We start from the raw sequence: 20655 nt of genomic DNA, 5'->3' as shown, positions 1-20655 counted from the left end.
AGGTTCTCAGCCTTTGCAGTTTTGAGAAGGAAAAGGGTAACATTGGTTTAGGATTGGATTGGGAAGGAAAGCAAAGGCAGAGGTTGGGGAGGTGGAAAAAGAAACAAAAGAATAGAAAAAGGTGAGGAAGAAATCGAGGAAAAGGAAAAAGGAAAAGGAAGACGAAAAGGGAAGATAGTAGTTTAGGAGGATTAGGAAGAAGGAATGAGTGCAACAGTGACTCTAACTCTGAACCTATGCCCTAGTTCCTCCATCGTCACCGCCTCTCATCTCTCTCCGCATTGCTATTCCTTCAAGAGCATACCAAACCCTAATATCAATGCCTTCTTCAGCTTCTCCCTCTCTCTCTCTCTGTTTCATCACGGACGCGTCGGTACCTGCAAGAAGCCCGTACCCAAACCATCTCCCTCAAGACGGACGGTATCTCTCTCTCGCCCCATCTTTCTCAATTTTATCTATGCAACCTTGCTATCTTGTCTCTTCAAAACTTATTGCTTTTGCATTTTATTGGAAATCCATTACTCAAAGCTAATACTATATCACGCATTAGTTCGATTGATTGATAATTCATTGTATCATCGAGTGCCCGCCTTGTAAAATGCACACACTTGTGAAGTGTAGTCTAGTTGTATTTTCATGTACCGGAATAGTTTGTGGTGATTAGGTTAGTATTACTATTATTTCCTCCTTTCTTCTGCTCATGTCATCTTGATCTTGTATCGTTGTCATTCCTTGTGGCTTGTGGGCAGTTGTTGTTCACTAATTTTTACTACCAGGGACTCTGTTTTTATGTACTCGTATAGTGGCTTTATGGACATATGAATAGAGATCCAGATACAAACAGCCCAAGTTATGAATTGGAGAAGGGGTTGGCCTTATTTGGTTCCGATGAAGATCTAGCAACACAAATTCCAACTCAGGTCCAATCAGTTGTTGAAGGATCTGGGTCAATTCGTGTATCAGAGTTCAAACCTGTTCCTGATGTTGATTATTTGCAGGTTTGTAACCATTTTTATGCAGAGCTTATACGGACTCTGATTTAATAATTGTAAAAAGTCAGTGTCAATTTGATCACCTGTTTGTGTAAGGACTTTAACCTAATTATCTTATTTTTTGTTGATATATCATTGAAAAGCTAGAGCTTATCGGTAATGGTTGCAATTGTAAAGCTGCTTTAATAATTTTGTAATACATTATTCGATGATAGTATAAAGATGCTTTTACAAAGTGGATTTTTTTCCTCAAGAATATCTAAATGTCTTAACGAGGTTTACTTACGTAAAGCCACTTACTACTTGAATATTATTGGCGTGTCTTTACTTTTGACATTTCATAGCCGACAAATGTTCGTAATCTTAAATTATTGCAACCTCAGTTGTCTGCCTGACATTAAGTTGTACATTATTTTGAATTGAGATTTGTTTTTGAACAGGAGTTATTGGCCATTCAACAACAAGGACCTAGATCTATTGGCTTTTTTGGAACACGGAACATGGGATTCATGCACCAGGAACTAATTGAGATTCTTAGTTATGCTATGGTTATAACTGTAAGATGCTTTTATTTTATTCGAGAATATCTTATGTTTAGGACACAATTTTATTCAATATTTTTTGTTAAAAACATGCTTGTGTCTCAATTTCATATCTGTTTCTAGAAAAATCACATATATACATCTGGAGCATCTGGGACTAATGCTGCTGTTATCCGAGGTGCTTTAAGGGCAGAGAAACCAGAGTTGCTTACAGTTATATTACCACAAAGTTTAAGCAAACAGCCTCCCGAGAGTCAGGAGCTATTGTCCAAAGTAAGATTTAGTTTGAAGTTTTTATACACCTTTCAAAGGTTACAATATAAGTGCCTTTCAAAGAAACAAGCTATTTTTTTTGCTTTGCTTATTTTTAATTCTGGTAGATTTTCGAGGAACATTTGTCTGCTCTGTCTATGTCTATTTACCTTGTTGTAAAAGGATTCCTTTATTGCATATCTTTATTTCTTTCATGTCATACTCAGAATTTATTTTCCGTTAGAGAGCTAGCTATTTTCTGCTACTTATAACAAGTGGCATTGTGCCAAGGTATACCCTCTCCACTGAGGGACCAATGATATACTTATTACAAATAAGAGTTTGTGCTTTGGGTTTTACAATCATACCACCACATTTTAATACATGACATCATATGAAGTCATTATCTATTCCACGATAGTTAGTCTCTGTTTTCTCCACTGTTATGCCTAAGGCCATGTTCTTTCAACAGAAAGTACAGAACCTCTTGGCGACCTTCTACATTGCAGATTCAAACTGATAATGTCATTTGTTTCTGTGCTGACAAATTGTGTATCATCAGATGTGTTAGTAATTAATATTGTTTCCTTACGTCCTCGTGTTTGTTTTATAAATATTTATATATGCATATTCCCTGAAAAACATTCCTGATTAACTTAGCTTCAATTATTTTACCATGCCTGCTGATATCAATTTTGGTATTTTTTCTAATATTGCAAAATACCTGTCCATTTTCAAAGCGAAACTCAAGTATTGAAATAAATATATTTTTTTGCTGGTGATGGTGTTCAATATTTTAAATCAAGATGGATTATGGAATATGTCAAATGACAGACTCTTTACTTTTGTTATAGGAGATTTGTTTGAAGAAAAAGGCTTCTTTGAGGGATATGTCTTGTGCAGTTGGATTTTTGGGATCAAACATCATTTTCAAATTTTGTTTTTTAAGTATCCAAAATAGAAAATGCCACTTTTGTCTATTAGAATATTCCCAGGTTTTCTGTTGTGGCCGAGCGGATTGGTCCAGTTTTTTGGTTACTAATTGTTGCAATGATTTTGTTGAATATGCAGGTGAAAAATGTCATAGAAAAGCCCCACAATGATCATCTACCTCTAATAGAAGCCAGCAGGTTTGTATTAGCTTTATTCTGTCTTACGTTTTTGGGTGATAGGTGCGAAGACTTTGTACTCACAAACCTCTCATAGACTAACATACAAGCCTAACGATGACACATTGGTAGTGTTTTTTATGGGTTTGAGTTTAAAGTTTGTGCAAACATCTTTAATATTTATTTTACTGGAAAAAAAAACTAAAGAATAAATCATCTAATTTGGAAATTGCATTTTGAAATGGGTTCTACATTGTAAATTGGTTTTAGTGCTGATTTTGGAATTTCTAATGTAACAATTCCCTGTTTACAAAGAATTTAACCCTTGTAAAGTAACCAAGTATATAATGTGAGAAAGTAAAAGTTTATGTTGTTGATTTGAAGTAAGGAATGAAACTCGAATTCTCAATTCTTAACAGATCCACGGTGAAAACAAGATTTCCTTTTTGTTTAATACACATCTTAACTTCAGAACAGTCGAATCTATTTAGAAACAATCCATAACAATGTTATTTCAAAACTTTTTCTTTTTATCAGAATGTAGAATTTGTCGCTTTTGGAGCGAATTTAAGCAAGTTTATCAACAACCACTAGAGAAATAAAATAAAATAAAACAGAGGTAAACTAATTTATGTACTTGAACTTTTGAGTGTGTCGTCTAATTTTCTCGTAACACCTGTTATTTTGTAGGTACTTGTTTTACATGTTAAAAATCAATACATATATCAATTTCAAGGTTTTCCGTAGGTAGCTAATCCGAATTAGGCCCTGGTCAAGCAGTAGGGCAAGTTCAGTTTTTGTAAGGCTGATGTGAATTCGATGAATAAGCTGTTTAGTATTGATTGCCAATATGGTCAACAATAATTGTTTTAATTTTTTTTTTCAGATTTTTATTAATGCAGTAAAATTGGTGCATTATTCTACCTTTTATTTTTTCACACGCAGGTTATGCAATATGGATATCATTTCACAAGTGCAGCAAGTGATTTGTTTTGCTTTCCATGATAGTAGGTTGCTCATGGAAACTTGTCAAGAAGCAAAAAATTTGCGGAAGATTGTGACGCTTTTCTACCTCGATTGACATTTTTATCCATGTCTATACATTATTCTCTGCACAGGAGTGGGCTGGGAGAGAGTAGTGCTTATTTTTGGTTTGTAATTATTGTTATAACAACCAATGATATTGCCTTAAATTGCTTCTTTATATTCACCTGTAAAGGTGTTTTAATTGGGAATGGATCCTCTCCCGTTTTTTCCGAAACGAGAGGTCCAAATCTGAAAATTTAGAACATGGGCTTCTAATAATAAATATGATGCATTTCCGAGGTTTCTTTTCTCTATTTTAAAAAAGCTTAAAACTATTTAAGCGTTTCTATTTTTGTAAGGTTTTTCCAAAGTGGTTCCTTTTCTTTTAAATTTTTCCAATTGAGTCCTTATAAGTGTTAATTTCAAACAAATTAAAAATCGTTAGTAGTGTTAAAATACTGCAGAGATGGATAGATGATGTGTGAATTTTTTAAAACGTGGCATGCTGATGTGAGAGTAATATGTCTATGAACCTCTCTTATTCTTTTTTCCAATTTTTTAGATAGTCATTAGAGTTCATCACGTTCCATCGTCTACACCACCACCACCAACGCAAACCCTCACGCCATTGCAAGAAGAAGCCATCTAGAGTTTCGGCAATATTATCACATTATTATCACCGTTGTTCTTCATCTGGTTTCTCTCAGCCGTTGCAATTTCTATGGCCAACCTCTCTCCTTCTCACCTCTAATCACCTAAAACAGGCCCTTACCACGCCCAATCTTCATCAACAAAGCTACCTCCATAATATTACCTTCACACACTACAACAAAACAAAACATCCTTTTCTTCATTTTCCTATCTCCATTGCCAAGCCAAGATGGCCCAACCAAACACCTCACCTTTTCCCCATTGATTTCGGCAGAGAATCGCTCAAATTCATCGTTCTTCTTCTTCTACCCTCATGGCCCAGCTTTAACAGGGGTAACACGCACAAAATCTCAACCCCAATCACCATTTTATTCTCTTCCACCCCACACGCATAACACCTAAGCCAGGGACACCAATTACTTATGGTCCCGTCGGGATCAGGCAGAGAGAGCAGGAGATTAAATCCCAATTGCTTTTCAATTTAATTGAACCCTGATTCCTTTTTTTATTTAACTCAACCCTAATTCACTTTTTTATTTAACTCAATCCTAATTCCCTTTTTAATTACAATTTATAGAGTAATGATCATTATCAAATTTTAATCACTGCCACGTTTTGTCTGAAAGTTAAACATTAAACACGTCATCTATCCACCTCTGTAGTATTTTAACACGGTTAACGATTTTTAATGACAGTGGCTAATTTGTTTGAAATTAGCATTTATAAAGACTCAAGTAGGAAAGTTTAAAAGGGGACCACCTTGAAAAAACCTTACAAAAATAGGGACACCGAAATGGTTTTAACCATTAAAAAATATATTTCAATATTCATCTGACAAAACAGCTCTTGTATGTGCATTTTGGTGAACCTTCTCGATGATGAGTAAGCAATCTGAAAACCATTGTCGTCCCTAGTGAATAGAGATTCTATTTCTGTCTCTTGCAACGGATAACTTAAGAAATTATCTTCAACCTAGCTTTGATGACCTACAAAAGTAGATGTTGGAGTAGAATCAATCATAGATGGCTACTCTAGGCAAATGGAACCGCTAGTATCGGTTTGGGATTTCGTTGTCAGAAATGACTTTCTGATTTGACCGGTTACGGATTTTCTGTTAGAATGAATTGCAGTGACCAAAGCCGGAGTCTTCCTCGGAATCTCCAAGCATGTTTTGTTACCAAGTTTGATAGGAACACAATTGTTCTCATTTTCGTGAAGTTAGCTCTTGGTCCAAAAGTCAAGTCGGTGAGTAAATTATCTTCATTGTTGCTCTCGGTCTCCGGTCTCCAAGGACTGTCAGTTGCTATGGTATTATAGAAGACACTCTCGTTTTGTAAGAGATGAAGGCGATGTGGAAATCATTGAGCTATCTTTTAGATGACCATGACTCAACTGGAGAAAGACATATCTTGACATGCTTTTTCTTACCAACATAATTATTGTTTGTATTGATAACAGGCCTATGAAGCAAAAGAAGAATGAAACTCCAAAACATTTAATAATTGAAAGACTAGAGAACATATTTAATCTTTAAATGTATAATAAATTTGAAAGCTTTTTAATTTAAATTTAATTAAACTTTTATGATCTATAAGATACACTTTTTATGATTGATGAAATAAACTTTTTTTATGTTAATTTTTGAACCACCATAAATATAGCAACATACAAAATTTATGTTGGTTACAAATTATTCTTAATAAAAAAAATTAAAAATAGTTATATTCATCTTAGAAAGATGAGCGTAAATAAACTTATTATGTCATTTAAATATTAAAAAAATAAATAAGTTTTTATTTTTTAATATTTTATTAACTGATACTATTAATTAGTTTTTTAACTTTTTTATTAACGGGATACTATTAATTAGGTTATGTAACTGTATTTTGTCTCATCATTAGTTATTTTAATTATTATAATTATAAAATTCTGAAATAATAAATGAATGGATAAAACAAGATAAGAATCACATTATTAATTGTCATATTATCCATTTCACATGAAAATTAAATGAACAAAATTCAGTTAAAAAATTTAATTATTTTATTACTTAATAGACAATAATAATTTAAAAAAGATTCAATTAAAAATTCTTGAATTTATAAGATGTGAAACTTAATTTAACTTGGGAATCCATGTTATCATTGTTTTATATTTTTCTGGTTTGTTGAAGTTTCTCACTTAGCCTGACAATACTTATGAAGTTTTGAGAGTCATCAACATTAAAATAACAATTTTAAAAGTAAAGAGAAAATGATTGACTGAAAGATAGACTGGAATAACTAGCATTCGAGTGCGGATGAGGAGATGGAAAGCGAGAAAATAACATGACTTTTTGATTTTACAATTTGAAGGTCTTTTTTATTTTTTAATTATATAATTTGAAATTTATTTTTTATTTTATATAATTTTTCTTTAATTTTCAGAATATTTTTTTGATTAATTAATTTATTTTTAAATAATTTCTGAATTATATAATTTTATATAATTTAAAAATATTAAATGATTTTCATATTTTATAATATAGAAATTCTTTTAGATTTTACAATCAAAAAGTATTTTTAAATTTGAGGATATATAATTTAAAAAAAAGTAGAAGTGATAATTTCAATATTCAGAGATACAGAAGAATTTGCCTACAGAGAGTTGTAAAATACAATTTTTATTTATAATATAAATACATAAAGCATCAGTGAGAGGTGCAATGGCGCAGGCAACCAAGGAACCGTGCAAGAAAGAGGCCTGTGACATTCAAGCTTGCCTCTCCAAGAACAACTTTCTTCCACAAAAGTATGCTCTTTTAACCAATTATCTCTCTGCATTTCTCACTTTTCTCTTTTTGTTTGATTCTCAAACGTCGAAACCATTAGGTTTCTTATTTTACCGATGTGGAACAGTGTAACAAAAGTGCAATCTGTCTATTCCTTTTTGCTGTGATGGTTTCATAAAATTTCCTTACAGTTTTCCAAACAAAGCGTCGATTGAAGCGTAGGTGTAAACTAGGAGAACATTTGTATCATGGTCTCGCAATAACCACAAATTGCAATCAGCACCCTCAGTTAATACTGATTGTTTTGTACCAAAGCTTGTTGAAGAAGAAAAACGAATTAAAGATAAAATGACATTATTTCTTTGTTTCATTTTGTTAGTATTGTGATTGCAAGTTTTCTCTCTCGTTTACTAGTCTGGCGTAGGAAATGATTGCTGCTAAAACTACCAATTGGTTAACTGTGCAAAGTATCGTTTAGACCCCTTACAAATGAAACATTATGTGTCTATATTTAGGTTGTTCCAACAATAGGATCTAATACATTGGATTACTAATTTAAGATTTGAGGTTATATCTTAGTTAGTAGACGAGAGGGAAGTTTCAACAATAGATGCCAACTTTTAAATGATTTCCTTATGTTTCTTGATTATAATTTTTTATGTATTCGGCAAATCGTTTCAGTTGCTGAGGGTGGTTTTCCCTATTTGTAATCAAGTAAGACAAACTGCTTAGGTCTTGCATGTCAATTTTTTGTGCTTAGTACATGTAACCAGTATCAATGGCAGTCCAATTTTTATATGGCAGTCCAATGGTGTTTTATTAGAGATTGTCACCTTTCAATTAGTAGTTAGTCGCGCGTCCCCTCTGCAACCTCATAAAATACCTCGTCTAAATCTCGTAGAAAGATATTTGAATGAATATTCTTCTCCATCTGCTTTGGAGTTTGTCTCTTTATGTGCGACATGCTTCTGAAAAGCAGTGTCCACATCCCTTGATCCTTGAGAGCAAGACTCTCATCTTGATTCTCCATAAGTTTAAACTGTTCTTCTCATTAAACTTCTTAATCTTGGATGTGATACCCATCTTCTTGCAAGAACTTGTCATGAATGCAAAATGAGATCGGCTCTAACACCATTCGCTCGTGCACTTAGTGTGAGAAAAAGTTTATATGATTTTTGTTAAACCAAGAGGGGTTTGAATTGATTTTGAAACTTTTTTTGGAAAGAATATCTTTCTTTAAGTTCTTTCCAAAAGGCAATTAGTTTGAGAATTCATTTGATACAAGAATTGAAAAACAATACCAAGGAAGAGATAAAGCAAGGGAAAGATCACTCAACAAATTTATACTAGTTAAGACCCATCCAATTCTACATTCAGTTCTCAACTTTTTCTCCCTTGAAAAACTGGTTCCACAATTAAATAAATGTTGGTTCAAAACAAAACAACAATTACAAACACAAGACAACAATACCACAAATCTCACTTACAAAAGGATTTTAAGTTTTTATCTACTCTTGATCATCCAGGAGGATACATGCTTTATCAACTCTTGTTACAAATACCACAAAACAATATTGATACAAATCAACAACCGTAGGATTGAAAAGAATTTACCAAATCACAAGAAAAGCACATATATGATTGCTAATCTCAATGTATTACGCTCTATATGATTGCAAAAGTTATGAAGCTTTAAAAACACTAATTAAAAATTGGTGCTATCGCATTTAATTGATTAAATCAAGTTGTTGATTATCTTAACTGAATTTTGAAAAATAGTTGTCTCTCTGGAATGATTGATTATAGAACATGTTAATTGATTGACCGAGAGTAAACTGGAATGAAGCTGAACGGAGAATGTAGTACAAAGAAACTTCATGAACTGAGAATAGTGATGCATTGGAATAATGCACCGATTCAAACCACCATAAACTGAAGCGGAAGCAATTGCAAGGTGGAACAAGAACTAAATCAATGAGAGCTTTTAAGAATCTGGATCAGTGAAATAATGCTCTGGGTACCATCTTAAATAATTTGAATAGAGGAGAGAGAGAAAGAGTGAATGATGAACTAAATGATTTTTATTTCTATTCACTCACTTTGAATCATATGTTCAATATGTATTTATAGATGCAGTCTTCAGTTAAATGCAACAGAAACTGATAGTTGTACATAATAGAAAGGAAAAGAAGGTGTTTTACAATAATAACTATTAGATATATTATATTATTAGATATTTTAGATAGATATCTTATCTTTATATTTTATTTTTAGTTAATTTGTTATTATTCTATTTTTGTATTTGGAGTTTAGTCTATATTTTTTCTATTATAAATAAAGTACTTTATGTATATATTCAATACAAAGAAGATTAATCTCATATATAGTTTTCATTATATTCAACAATAACAAACACACATCTACACAATGCAGAGATAACAAGTCAACTATAGTCAACTATAGTATATTAAGAAAAGAGAGAAAAAGATCTCTGGTAGACATCAAATAATTAATAATAGCTTTACATTGTTAATATACTTAGACATGGCCCCCATTTCCTTTTTGCAACTGTGTTGCACAAATTAAAGTTGACACAATTTTGCTCAAGTTGACATGGAAGAAGTTGTGTATTTGTCAAATTTTCCAACAATGAACACATTCAAGCAAGTGCGGAAGTATTGAATCTGAAGTGGAGGACAAGACAAAATTTAAATCCAAAGGAGAGAGTCTTGTTGTTCTCAATCTGGATTAACTATGTCCTCATTGAAATCTTGTGAATTTTGGCAGATCATGAGGTCCAGACTCGAAAATTTGACAATGGTACCATAATGAAGTTTGTGATGTGAGTAAATGAAATAAAATCTAATAGAGAGAATATGTTTTTGAAACTGAAAAGGACAGTATGGATACGATGATCTCAGCCGAGATGAGATACTCACAAAGCTTTCTATTCAGTAATCAAACACATGTCCATTAGAGTTTTGTTTTCTCTTATGGCAAGTTAAGACATAGAGCTTGAACAGTTGGACATTAAGTTGACCTTTCTATGTGGCCATTTAGATGGAGAGACTCCGATGTGTTAGTTGAAAGGTTTTAGAGCTGGGGTAAAGTTTATGTGTGTAAATTGGAGAGATAATTGTATAGACTAAAACAATATTTGCATCTATCATAAAAAGGTGGAGAATGGTGAATGAGTTTTGTTTACCTATTGTTGTATATAGATGACATGTTGATTACATCTCGAGATAGGATTGATATCAAAATATTGAAGTCACTGCTTGGTACAGATTTGAAATGAAGGATATGAGTGTAGAAGAGGTGTTTTGGAGATGTTGATCAAGAAAGATTGAGTTTAGATGTAGTTCTTTCTATTTCAAAGGATGTACATCAAAAAGGTGTTGAGACATTTTGGGATGTGTTCAATATAGTAAAAACTATATATGAGACTAATCTCTATTTTATTGAATATGCACGTACTATATTTATAACAAAAGAAATATAGGTTAAGCCTAAAATACAAATAAGGAATAATAACAAACTAACTAAAGCTAAAAAATAAAGAAAGATAAGATATCTAATAATCTAATATATTTAACACTTTCCCTCAAGTTGGTGCGTACAAATTTTATGTACCAAGTTTGTTACAAATATAATCAATTCTTAATCTCTGTAAAGACTTAGTGAAAATATTTGCTTTTACACTCAAGTGATATCAAATTGTTAATAATTTGTGAAGATGACATACTAACTCAGAAGACTCCTCCTGACCAACAAACTCGGGAGATTGTTCCATATAAATCTTTTCTTGCAAATCGTCGTTAAGGAACACACTGTTGACATGTAGTTGATAAAGAGGCCATTGTTGAACACCATGACTATAAGTAAACTAACAAAAGTCATCTTTGTCACTGGAGAAAAAGTATATATTGACGGGTCAAATGCACTAGTGATAGAAGAAATGTCAAAAGAGGTAGTAGAAGAAGTCATGAACGAATAAGAGAGAAAAATCCTAAAAATCCAAGATTCTCCAAGCACGAATCCTAAAAAAGTATAAAGAGTAAAACAAAGATTGTTACCAGTAATGTGATTTGTGGCTCATGAGTCAAGTTGCTGAAAATAATAGAGTCGTCAGTAATATCGGATGAAAGAGGATCCCCATTAGGTGATTTTAAGGGAGGATTAGTCTGAACAACAACAATAAATCTAGAAGGAAGACCATGAAATGCATAACACCTGTCAACCTTGTAGCCTAGTCCATCATCACAAGACCAGTTTATAAAATAAGTTTTGATCCCTCTTATATAATGTAAATTAACATTATCTCTAGTTCATTTGAAATTTTAAAAAGTTGTCCATAGGTTTTTTGTTGTGACCATTAAATCCATTGAGTATTTCCAATAGTTGTCCAAGGCAACATAACATGGAGGTTTAAAACCAATTGGACAACCCTTCCCTAAACGATGCTACTGGAGGAGCATATCTTCACTTTTATGTCTGCCATCTTTCTCATGTGCTAGTTGGTGTGTGGGGTCTAAGCATTGCCATTCAAGTCTTTGTTTGCACCGTTGTTTGGCTCACCAAGTTCATTCCTAGTTTGGATGTGACAAATTTAGGTTGTGGGTTACACATTGTACTAGATGTTTGGTCTCATGATTTTGTGGGTATTTAGGTATTCTTTTTAGATTTGTGATTTTCTAATAATCTAGTTGGCATGTGGGGTCTATGCACCGAACTAGTGTTGTCTTCATTCCTCTCCTCATGGAAACCTTGCAAGCCTCTTCATTTTCTATTATTTCTTATTCCCACAATGCTTTATCTCTCTCTTGGTCCCTCTGGGTCGACATTATTGGGTATCGAGTTTTGGTGCCTCACATAACCTAAATAGTAATCTCTCTTTGTTTTTTAACTTGTCATCACCCAAAAGTGTGCATTAATCAACTTCGTTATTCCAAATACAAGCCACTGGCATTGGTTAGATACCACTTCTTCCCTTACTATTATTAAATTATGTTTTATTGTTTCCTAATCAATTTAATTTTTATAAGCAAGTTGAGCTGATCATTAAATTATGCCATAACCTTCAGTTATGGTTTCGGTTAAGGGAACCTTGGATGGAGTTTATTTGTTCCAAACTTAGTAGATACATTCTGTATGTTCTAGCTTGAGAGGAGTGTTGGAATAATTATTAAGTCTATTTATGATCAGTGAAGTCGAAAGGACTAAAGTAGGAAGTAGTGTGTGGATTATCTCTATTTATTGTACTTAGTTGTCTAGGTCAGTCTCTTGACCTTTCATCTCCCTACTCCATCAACTTTTTATTAATATAAATAGTAGAACATGAAAAGGATCCTATAAGCCCTCTCGAATTATATTTCTCTATTTTCAATCTCAAGTATTTCTTCTTGATACAAAATTGGATTGTGGGATGGGTTATTGGAGTTGGGTTTGAATAGCACGGTCTATACTAAGTACTATGTTGAGTAAGTATTTGAATCCACTATATGTAAGCCGATGTGTCTCGTCATTTGTTTAATCCTCGTTTGGATATCTAAATTTGAAATAGTTCAGTGGCATCTTATCTCCAGTTAGAGTGTGAAACATGATGGCATGGAAAGTCATGCTGGAGCTTCCTTTACTCGTCTTCTCAGTCAAGCCTAGCATCCTTTTGATGTTTGGGTTCTCAGTTATATTCCTTTTCTCTTAGTAATTTAGGATTATGTTATCTTAGCGATTTTTCTCATTGAGTTGTTCGTAATTTCCAAACAGGTGTTCAGAAATCAAAATCTAAATCGGTAAGGTTATTTGTAATTTGCAAAATGACTGCCAAAGAATTTTTTTGTTCCTGTTTTTATGACCTTACTTGGATTCATACATCAATCTGGTTGCTTTTGCAACTCAACAGAATAGTTTAACCAAAAGAAAACATTGACATATTGTGGACAACAGTCACATACTACGTTGTTGAATGCTAATGAACCTTCAAAATTTTGGGGCAATGTTGTACTTACCATTGGAAATTTGATAAATTGGATGTCATTCTTTGTTCTCAATAACTGGATTCTTCATTACATATTATATCCCGAGGATCCCTTTTTGCAACGTTCCTCTATTAGTCTTCCTGACTTTGGTTATATTATTCATGCCAAGTGTTTCTTCACTAGTCATAGGTGATGAGAACCTTGGAAGATCACATCAACATAGGACACTCATGTAGAAAATGGTTATCACTATTAATCACTCACTACTCGGGAATTTTTGTCTCCATAAATGTTACCTTATTTGAAGATACAAATTTTTTTTATGACCTCTTGCTCCTTTAATTGATCCAAAATCTTTCCCTTAGGTGTTCCCTTCTCCTCTGCTTGACTTTGTTGTCTCTACTCTTTTTGCCCCAAAGATACAAGATTCGTTTATACCCGCCCCTGATTTATGCTTAAAGTGAGTAACGATCACCCCATGATCTTGCTATTGACCCAAGTGATTTAGACATTTAGACGAGCCTCAAGTTTCTTCTCGTGCTCTTACATTCCTCACCGTATTATAACTTACTCTCCTTTTATTGTTTGTCCCTTCCTATTGTACCTTTAGCTTTGCCTTGTTTACTTTGCTTTTCCTGTTTCATCCAGTGGCACCAAACAATGGTTGAAGAGAGAAAAATCTGAGATGAAAAATACGTGAGAATTAAACACTACGAGCATCTAGCTAACATATTATCTTGAGATCTTACATTATTTTTTGGTAAGTCATGTCATGTAGGATGTAAGATCTTAAAATCTCATTCAATTTTTATTTGAATGATAGATCTCAGTTTGAAATCTTAAGTAACTTTATTAGGTTCCACAATAAATTAATTTTGCTTTAAGGGAGAATATAAAATATGATTTATTATTATTATTAATATTGAGATCTTAAGAAATCTTGCAGAAAAAATTGTTGTTCAGGATGAAGATCTTATTTCTTCCTTTATTGTTGAAGTCCTTGTAAGTAATAGATGTTATTGTTGTAATTTGAGATAATATCTTTTAGAATCTTCCTAATTAGAGGAAATAGATACATAATCTTTTATTTTATTTTATTTTTTCAAAATTTCCTAGTTTCTTTAATTCCCTTTTTAGGAGAATTAAATTACTACAAATAGAGGGTATCAGAATGTATTTTTTATGATTTGAATAATAAATCAGTATTATTTTCCACATGGTATCAGAGCTTATTTGATCCGCTTCCGCTGTCTTTGCTGTCTGTCGTCATGGCCGCCAGCGGCCACCTAAAAATCTCTTTAACATCTGTTTTTAATGGTTTCAATTGCCTTAGTCAAGTTCTAGCCTTTTTTTTTCCAGTATTACCCAATACAGAGTTTGTTTGAGATTAGAGTGGGATTTGAACTGATTCCCTCTCCAGTAGTTGAAACTGGTACTTTAGTTCTGTTGATGGCCAATCAATTTTGGCTCCTCTTTTTTGGCATTCGTGTTGACTACCAGTTGAATCAAAGAGACCGAAAGTCTTCTTTTCGAAGAACCCAAGAAAGGCACTGCCTTCACTGTCTATTTTGCTGTGCTCTGCCGCTCTTCACCGTCAGCCACCGTCCGCTACCGACCACCGTCGCAGTTTCGACCGATGACCAGCGGATCTGGATCGTCTCTTCGAGCGAAGGCCAACCGCGCTGGTTCCGATGGCTACTTCTCATTCATGCGCCGCCACGAGCACCAAATCAGTCCGATAGCCGCTGCCGGCCACCGTCGCACTTTCGTCCGATGACCAGTGGATCTGGGCCACCTCCTTGAGCGATGGCTAACACCGCCGCAGTCCGTCTCAGACTCCTCCGCACGCGCCGTCACGTGCCTCCTCTCTCCGTCAGATCTCGTTTGCGTGTTTGTCACGTGCCGCTTGTGACACCCGGGCACTGACGAGGGCGGGGAGTGATCGCCGGTGCAAGAGGTATGGTGCAGGGGGCACGGACAAGGAGCGGCTCCTGGTAGGCTTCCAGTGGAAGGGGTACATGGACGAATCGAACATACAACGGAATGAGAGGGATCTGGAGATTGTATAGGTATGAGACTATACAGTTGAAGGATAACTTAAAGGAATTGATTTGGTTACTCATATCAACAAATGCATTTGCTTTTCAGTAGCCTAACTCATAAGAACTCCATGGTTAAGCGTGCTTAGCCTAGGGGCAGTCAGCAGTCCCTGTAAGTTGCCGGGGCATTACACCGCTGTCCCGGTGTCGGAATCACATGGCGACGCTTCCGGTCGACTCGCCGGACCTCCTCCTCTCTGTTCTGACCTCCCATAGCTGCCATTGCTACCATCTTTGTTGCTTCACAGAATCTTCGTCTTCCTCGCAACACACTTTGTCGACGGGTTGAGGAAGATCCATCTCAGCCGCGAGGAGGAGAGGGTGTCACCGTGTGTTTCCACTTCGCAACCACTGTCCTTTGCTAATCTCTCTGATGCCGTCAGCCACCACCGCTACAGTCAGTCGTCGTCACTACCGTCACAGTCAATGGTTATTCCTACCTCCACTACTTCCGCTATTTTCTTCTCCATCCTGAAAGGTGCCATCCAGTTGCACCTGGAAATTGATTTGTTGAAAAATTGTGAAGAAGGCTTCCGATTCCAAATCTGTAGGGAGCCTTGGCCTTTCATTTTCCCTCATTGTCCGTTTCTCGGACGTTCTCAAAACCCGTTTCGGTAACTTCTTGGGTGATAGTGTTTGTTGTGATTCTTTCTTGCAAGTGTGATGTCCCATTGGCTTGTTGGCCTGTAGCATGAAGGGGAGTCTATTTCTGTGAAGTGCACTAGCCGTTGCTTTTGGTGATGGGTGGTGGAAGATCGTCATCTTCTGCCTCTTTCCCGAAGGATTCTTCATCCTCTTCTCCCGACAAAGCTTTTTCCTCTTCTTTTCCATGTTGCAGAGAAGATGTTTTTTGCATGTTCCTTAGAATCTGAAAAAGCCATAGGTGGCTCATCCAGAGGGGAAGGGCACTTCTACTTTTGATAAAAGCTACACAAAATTGTGTTTCCAGAATCTGGCATAGCTATAAGCTATACTTCCAGAGTTCAATCTGAGCTAGCTATAAGCTATACTTCCAGAGTTCAATCTGACCTAGCTATAAGCTATACTTCCAGAGTTGAATCTGACCTAGCTATAAGCTATACTTCCAGAATTTGTCTGAGGGGAAATATTTTTCAACCCCTAAAGAGAACTTCCTTCTTGGGCTAAAGTTTAGCCCGTACTTCTTGTGATACAGTGTGAAGTATCACCATTTAGGAGTAGTCCAGTAGAGAACTTTGGACCTCCAACCTGTCTTTGGCCTTTTGATGCCATGGTGTTTTTTGGTTTCTGCCAATGCTTTGTTATAACAGCTCACTGAGAGTTGTTCTATAAGACCGCCCGCTGAATTGACTCTTTCGAAGTTATGGGATTCAGTTTTGTCCCTCGTACGGATCGGTTCTCACCAGTTCTTCCACTTTCATGTTCTGTTCTTCAATCGTGAGGAGGGAGAAAGTTCCAGCCGCTGCAGGGTAATGTAGTCCCTGCAGGTCTGTTGTTGTTTACCTTTGCAGGACAGATGTTTCCTGAAGTTTTGTTGTTGTTTAGGGCAGTTAAGTCCCTTGAAGTTTTGTTGCTGATCGCCACTATTGATGGCAATTCAGTCCCTGCAGTTTGTTGCTATTCGCCACTGCAAGCCCTTCATCTGTTCTTGTAGTTTGTTGTTGTTTGCTGCTGCAAGTCACCATCCCGAAGTTGAAGTTCGCCCTCGTCCATTGTTGTCCAAGTTGAAGTTTGTCCAAGTTGGTTTATTGAGTTTGTCTATTCCAAGCTTGATTCATACTATCTTGTATGATCCAGCTTGAGGGGGAGTGTTGTAATTTGAGATAATATCTTTTAGAATCTTCCTAATTAGAGGAAATAGATACATAATCTTTTATTTTATTTTTTCAAGATTTCCTAGTTTTCCTATTTTCCTTTTTAGGAGAATTAGGGTATCAGAATGTATTTTTTATGATTTGTGTTCTAAGTGGAGGTAAGATTTTTTTTTTTCATATAAATATGTGAGAAACAAACATAATTAGAGGTCACATTATAAAGGAGGCAACATAACTGGTTTACCTCCCTCGCATGAATTATCCCTAAACAGTGCCATTTTTGCACCCGATTGACAACTTATTCAAATTGATGTTTTACTCAGTTCAAAGCATCTTAATGTGAGAAGCAACGGTTTTTAACTTTTGAGGGAACATCGATTTAGAGTTTCCAGTATGAAAAAAAAAACACAGCCTATTAGTGTGTTTGAATACTCATATCATAAGGGACTTGCGTTTCTAACAAAACTTCTGATAAAATTAACGAAAGCCATATAAGCTAACGTCTTACACTGCCAATAAACCAAACAGGGTACGCTGCCGGAGGTTTGTTATATTTGTATTGCAAAAAGTCTTACGAAAAGGTTGAGTTTCTCTCTCTCCTTCGTCAAATATCCTCCCGCAAGGTTCGGGAATTGGTTCGGATATTATCTTCTGTGATATTTTCTCCCGCAAGGCATGGAGTGTTTCGGCAGCTTCTTCCGCAAGTCGTTTTTTTTAGGTTGGATCATTCCTTTTCGGCATCTATAGATAGAGCACTTGTTTCATTCTAAAATACACCAAAATTTATTTTTTCGCATCTTCTCATTTTTTTTTTTCTTTTCTTGTAAGAAAATCCTGATTTATTTTATACTCTCTTTAGAAATCATTAATAGTTTGAGATTTTCAGAAATTTTTGAAAAATTTTGTTGTATCCTAAGAACTTGTGTAATACACTATAAGGACAGTGATCTTTTACATCTCGAAAAATCTATTGTTTGTGACACTTATCACATAGGATCTTGGTCTGTTAAAAAATATAAGCTTACATAATTTCGGACGCATGTACTGCAGTTTATTATTACATGTAACTTCTTAAAACCTTAGTATACGTAGTTGGGAAGATCATTGTGTTTTCGTTGCATCTAATTTCATAAACATGGAGTAGTTGGCAGATGTCTCTCTAAAAGGCATTTCATTTTGGCAGGTGCCTTAAAGTCATTGAGCTGCTGGATTCCTGCTGTGCCAAATGCAATTATAATTCAACTCACTGCGCTTCCCTCTCCGGACTTTTGAAGCAAAAGCCTAAGGGATAAGTTTATGTAATGACCAAGTTGCAACTGCGTAGATAACGCTACTCAATCCATTAATTGAAGAATGGTTGAGATGAGTGAAAGAAGAAATATAAATTAAGAAACAAAAATGAAGGGCTACTCATCGATGTACCTCGCTTACTGTTCTCTTCTTGCTATTATAGATTTTAGATTTATATTTCACAGTAAGCAGTAATCAACAATAAGAGTAAAAATTAATTATTATTTGTGGTACCAATGTTTTGTATTTTTTTTTTCAACAAGTTGTATAACAATTCAATATCCAAATGTACTCTGATCCCTTTAGCACGATGCAAATAATCCTTTTTTATTATTTAAGAAACTTTTTAATTAGCATTTATTATAGAGAAAAATAAGAAAGCGAAATTAATTTCTCTATCAGTTAAAATTAGTGTGTATGTATAATAATAATAATAATAATAATAATAATAATAATAATAATAATAATAATAATAATAATAATAATTCGTAGAAGTCATTTCTTATTCATTTATACATAATTTGATTTTAAACTTATCTATAAGTTGGTTTTAATTTGTAAGAAAATCGATTTCATTTTTTTTTCTACGAGTTGACAAGTTTTCTTTATACATACTACCAAATTATAGTAGATATTATAGTCATATATTAATTATAAGTCATGTCAATATGAAGTGAGAAAATATTTACATAATGAAATATTGAATTATGAATATTATCGTCACTTTCTAAAAATCCCATTTTCATTTTTTTTTTAAATATGGGATAATATATTTCATTTGGTAATAATTGGTTGGTTCTCTGGAAAAATAAGCAAGAAAAACGTATATCCTTCAAAAAGAAATATAATATAAATTTGTTAAATTATTCTTTTTTGTTTGACCTGCTTCATTATTAACACACATGAACTAAACGAAGAGTTTTTTACATGTTCTCCAAAAAGTTCAATGTCATTGTGTGATTAATCTTATTAGTCTGATTCTAAAACCTTTTAAGAAAATCTTCTTGGAGATGATTTTCTTATATAATCAATTTGAATAAAATAAGTATATATAAAAAATGAACAATGATTGTTGTTAAAATAGTATCACTACCATAGTCTATGTTTCCAATTGCAATATGCCACCAAATAATTTATAAACGTAGAAAAGGTAAATAAAATATCAAATAAAATAAAATGAAGAAAGACAAAAGCATAAATACAAAGATTAACACCAAATACCCAATTATATAATGTGTCGGGAGTTGAAGTCAATGGGTGATGAGTAGTCCAAAGTGTAAAAACTATATTGAAGTTCAAGTACTAAGTCAAACAGATCGTCTAAACTGTTCAAAAGATATTTGGAGAAGATACTTAGGTATCAAGATCAATTCAAAGTTAACCGTTAAAAATAAAAATTGTATATTTTTCTGCATAATTATGTAGATAGAAGTGTGCATATTCTACAAAATTAAATTTTTGGATCCAATAATTTTTTAAAATGTTTTTTGTGTTGTGTATTTGATGTTACATGTCGAGTATTGTAATGTATCAGATGAAGTTGACCGGATTTTTTATATGGAAGACTGTGAATTGTTTGAGTGAATATGAAATGATGGAAGGAAATTATTCAGTATTATTTACCGCTAATGAGATTTTTGGTATGTAGGATAACTTAAATGGATTTGAGATATAACTTTTGGTCTTGGTTTTGTTATTGTGATTATAAGATCTCACACTACTACAAGACATTTTGGACAAAAGACATTTGTGTTATTATAATATAAACAGGTTGAAATTATAGAAACTACAAGCTTGATTTGTAGTCTAGCACAATTAGGATTAAGAAATATGTTTGTCCTTTTAAATTGTAAGGAAAACCAATTGATAATGGAGAATGGTTGTAATGGGTAATATGTGACACTCAACTTTGACTTGTCAAAAATTTTAATTGGTCATCCTTGTATTGGTAGATTAAAGACACATTAGCCATCTATGATTGTTGACATGACTAAAAGTTTAGAGAAGTCAACAAACATATTATTTATATTAAAGGAAAACAATGAAGACAACACAACAATAATCAAGCATAGTTATAATGCAAGATATGTTTACAAAAGATCATTTAGGGAGTGTAGAATTGAAATATAGTACTTAATAATTTTGTTAGAACA

The 20655-nt window shown here is 33.9% G+C and overlaps 2 protein-coding genes across 5 annotated transcripts; both read left to right on the top strand.

Moving 5' to 3' along the window:
• LOC106765550 lies at positions 1 to 4225 on the top strand. Of its 2 annotated transcripts, XM_022784174.1 has the most exons (7): positions 1 to 420; positions 804 to 998; positions 1433 to 1549; positions 1658 to 1807; positions 2858 to 2916; positions 3586 to 3694; positions 3841 to 3958. In XM_022784174.1, the coding sequence occupies exons 1-6, from the start codon at positions 205 to 207 to the stop codon at positions 3644 to 3646; spliced, it is 798 nt and encodes a 265-aa protein (XP_022639895.1). In that variant the 5' UTR covers positions 1 to 204; the 3' UTR covers positions 3647 to 3694; positions 3841 to 3958. The 2 variants fall into 2 exon arrangements, with proteins under 2 accessions (XP_022639895.1, XP_014505702.1); XM_014650216.2 differs by lacking the exon at positions 3586 to 3694 and having other exon boundaries at positions 5 to 420; positions 3841 to 4225.
• A 2988-nt stretch (positions 4226 to 7213) lies between these two features.
• Positions 7214 to 18761, top strand: LOC106765546 (cx9C motif-containing protein 4). 3 transcript variants are annotated; one of them, XR_002668903.1, is made up of 3 exons: positions 7259 to 7362; positions 17741 to 17930; positions 18396 to 18522. XR_002668903.1 is itself a non-coding variant. In XM_014650211.2 (2 exons), exons 1-2 carry the CDS (start codon positions 7277 to 7279, stop codon positions 18502 to 18504), a joined length of 195 nt encoding a protein of 64 aa, XP_014505697.1. In that variant the 5' UTR covers positions 7214 to 7276; the 3' UTR covers positions 18505 to 18761. The 3 variants fall into 3 exon arrangements, 1 of the variants encoding a protein (XP_014505697.1); XM_014650211.2 differs by lacking the exon at positions 17741 to 17930 and having other exon boundaries at positions 7214 to 7362; positions 18396 to 18761; XR_002668904.1 differs by lacking the exon at positions 17741 to 17930 and having other exon boundaries at positions 7279 to 7362; positions 18379 to 18491.
• Positions 18762 to 20655: the final 1894 nt, after the last annotated feature.

The sequence above is a fragment of the Vigna radiata genome, chromosome 7, assembly GCF_000741045.1.
Source record: "Vigna radiata var. radiata cultivar VC1973A chromosome 7, Vradiata_ver6, whole genome shotgun sequence".
Taxonomy (NCBI): domain Eukaryota; kingdom Viridiplantae; phylum Streptophyta; class Magnoliopsida; order Fabales; family Fabaceae; genus Vigna; species Vigna radiata.
The sequence above is the reverse complement of the archived record's forward strand: the minus strand, read 5'-3'. Positions and strand labels throughout refer to the sequence as shown.